The 3,455-nt window shown below is 43.1% G+C and overlaps 1 protein-coding gene across 1 annotated transcript; it reads right to left on the reverse strand.

Annotated features, from left to right (window-relative positions):
- Positions 1 to 590: 590 nt before the first annotated feature.
- Positions 591 to 1,816, reverse strand: LOC115690109 (phosphoenolpyruvate carboxylase kinase 1). Its single transcript, XM_030616357.2, has 2 exons — positions 1,017 to 1,816; positions 591 to 634 (listed from the first exon to the last, which is right to left on the reverse strand). The coding sequence occupies exons 1-2, from the start codon at positions 1,807 to 1,809 to the stop codon at positions 591 to 593; spliced, it is 837 nt and encodes a 278-aa protein (XP_030472217.1). The 5' UTR covers positions 1,810 to 1,816.
- Positions 1,817 to 3,455: the final 1,639 nt, after the last annotated feature.

The following is a 3,455-nucleotide window of genomic DNA, read 5'->3' on the forward strand; positions in this document are numbered from 1 at the left end:
TCAATAACCATCCATCATTAGCACGAAGGCACTGATTCTCAAATCCAATTCTTCTGGGAATTAATTTACTTTCTTAATTGAAGACAAACCATCTTTACCTTCAATTCACATCGGTTAATCTCTCCAAATATCAGGAAATAATTCGATGAGAGAAGGACCAGAAAAGTTCTTAAGCCAGTAGTATCTAATCTACTGTCTCAGATTCTCATATAAACCAAAGTTTATACAATAAGCACAGATCATAAAATTAACAAAAGAGTTGCTGATATTCTGGGGGAAGATGAAGCTACTGTCACTTGCGGGGGCAGACTCATGTGGCCACTCACCAACTGCAGAGTCGTACCAAAAATAAAGCTTGGTGGGTCATTGGAGTCATGTTCATCCGAGGAATCTTCAGTTTGTTGCATTAGACAAATGCAATGCAAACTTGGTCATCTCTCTCTCTCTCTCTCTCTCTCTCTCTCTCTCTCTCTCTCTCAAGAAAATTATTCACATCAGTGGCATAATTGATAAGCAACATTTATAGGCAACTTTTGACAGTGAGTCTCTCTGTGCTTCTGAGAGGTAGGTGAACCTGTTTTTTGGTCAGATCAGGCAAGTCCAGTCTCCCCTCCACTCAGGATCCAAGGATGTCCTGCTCAAGAAAAGCAGAGCAAAAACAGAACAAGAGGAATACCTTAAGAGAGGCACAAAAAGATGAAAAAGTATCATTCCCTAGATTAAGATGATTGCTCAATCTTGGAGAGATCAACGCAGTAAATCAACGTGACATTCCTTAAATTTCTAGAACGCTGAAAAGGAAGCTAACAAATATACTTTCGGTTCATTCAGAAAAGAACTTTTCTTCAATTCTTTTTGTCTAGAAATAACATAATAAAAGTTTTTAGCTGCAAAGACCTTTCAACACCGTTTTCAAGGCCTGCAAAGTCTACTACAATTGTGCTTTAAACATTTTAATGCGAAACGAAACCAAATGGATGATGAAAATGATGGGCAAAAAAGTTGGAAGCACTCACTCAAGGCCTGCTCTGCAGAAATCCTCCTGGAAACATCCCTGCAAATCATCTTCCTCAACAAGTCTTTCGCCGCTGCTGACACCATCCTAAAGGCTCTCGCTGGGAACCTCAGGTTCCCCCTCAGCACCGCCTCGAAGACCTCCGAGGCTGACTCGCCCCAGAACGGCGGGGACCCCACGATCATCACGTACATTACCACCCCGGCACTCCACACGTCCACCTCCTCCCCGTACTCCCTCCCCATCAGCACCTCCGGTGAGACGTAGTACGGCGTCCCCATGATGCCCTCCACAGGCCTGCCCTCACGCAACCAGGCCCCAGATCCAAAGTCCGCGAGCTTCAGGACATCCCTCGAATCAAACAGTATGTTATCAGGCTTCACGTCCCGGTGCACAACGCTCAGGCGGTGGCAGTGAGCAAGGGCACTGAGGAGTTGCGCCATGCACGCGGCGGCCTCAGGCTCGGGGAGGGCCTTACGGGACAATATGCGATCATAGAGAGTGTCAGGCTCGCAGAGCTCCAGGACGAGGGAGAGGCGGTCGTCGGTCTCATGGGCGTCGAGGATTCGAAGGATGTGAGGGTGAGGGGAGAGGAGGGTCATGAGCTTGGGTTCATTGACGAGGCACTGGCGGTCGGTGGCATCAGAGAGGCGGCGCTTGTCGATCACCTTGCAGGCAGCGAAAGAGTTGTCAGCAGGGGAGAAGCAGCGGAATATGGTGCCAAAACGGCCATGGCCGATTTCGTCCAGCAGTTGGTAGCTGTTGTGCTCAAGTGTTTGGCTCGCTATTGGCATTTTTTCTTGCGAGTGTTTCTTCTCCGTCTCTCTCTCTAAATGTGACTTTCTCGCAGCCGGTGACTCTGCTTTTTATAAGAGGAAAAGGACTTCTTCTATTTCGGAATAAGCCGAGGATATTCAGCCAGCGGCTGAAGACATGGAGAGGTTGTCTCGAGTTGAGATGGAACGGTTTTCTATTGCATGAAAAGGCTTGTTATATAACTCGTTCATCTCGCAAAATGATTATGTTTCTAATGAAAGGTTTTCTTATAGTAAGTGTTACCTAATGTTAGGTATGCCAAAGCTGATTTACAAAATTAAATTTACGCAAAAGGGGTGCCAATTTTGGGAGAGAATATTTTAACAGGGAGATCATATTAAACACGCTCCAAAAAGTTCGGCGTATAACTTTTTCGATCAAATTTGTAATCAATCTTTATGTCCATCTTTTTTGTTATTCTAATCTTAATCTGATATGATTCTTGTTCCTTTGCAAATGCGGGTGTGTGCTATGGAAAAAGGGTCAGATGGTGGCTACTCCATCACTGCAATCCCACCAAGATGCCAAGTCGGTAAGCTTTCCAAATGAGGAGGTCAGTGTAACCCCACCAAGATGTTAATAGACAAGAAGTCTCATTAAACGAGGAATGTGATAACTAGATAAAACGGCACAAGTAGGTTTGCTTACGACGCGAATCAAAGTCGTAATTTTGTTAAAGACGGGTGACTTTTTTTACCACTAGTGCAACCACTTTCGTGGTGGAAATGAGCATCAATCAGTTACTTCATTTAAATGCAAGATTTGGACGTGCCACTAATACAAATTGTTACCATATAATTAGTGGGGATCTAAAAAAAAAGAACGCATGCCTCTCTCTCCATCATGACCAGCTAGTCAGTTTCCACAAACAAGAGAAAAACAGAGCCTTTTCTTCTTCTTCTTTTCCCTCATACTTCTTTATAACATAAAGTATCCTAAGTTAATACTGCATGCTACCGCCTCGTAGTTAACCTTTCATCATGAGCGGCGGGGAGACGTGGCTCTCAAATTACTCTGAATAAGAGATACTGTAATTTAAACACGAAAATATGCTATCTCCAAATATATACTCATCCACTCTGCTATTTTCTTAGAGTTGCAACAAATATTTTTTTCCTTTTTTCCACTCTTTGAGGAACCGTTCCAACCATTGTTCATAAATGAATTCGAAAAGAAAATGTGATGTATCAGAGTATTCAAGAGGCTCTGTTGAGTGATTCATAAATTTATACTTCCCCTCAAATGATCGCTACCTTATTTGATTATTCATAGTACTCATTTCGGAGGGCTCGGCTCGTGTGGACCGGTCGGTATAAAAGGGAATCTTATAAAGTGTCAAGAGAGAAAAAGAGGGGAAAGATAAAATACAAGTTATGCATCCTAATCAATATGTGAGGGTTGGCAGCGTATTGCTGCAGTTAGTCCCTTGCGTCACAAAAACTGCAATAGAAAAATGTGGGTGGGGTTTAGTAAAAGCCAAATTTACACAAGGATAATCAGTTTCAAGCATGAGGTCCATCAATCTTCTGCTTAATGAGAAAATATTGGGTTCTCATCTCGCAATAGTTCGTTATCTTCAGCATGATCAATTTCCAATTACTCAAGGTTGCGAACTTGTGATCAT

The sequence above is a fragment of the Syzygium oleosum genome, unplaced genomic scaffold (genome assembly GCF_021117445.2).
Source record: "Syzygium oleosum isolate NSW1041296 unplaced genomic scaffold, Sole_v2.1 Sole_v2.06, whole genome shotgun sequence".
NCBI classification, from domain to species: domain Eukaryota; kingdom Viridiplantae; phylum Streptophyta; class Magnoliopsida; order Myrtales; family Myrtaceae; genus Syzygium; species Syzygium oleosum.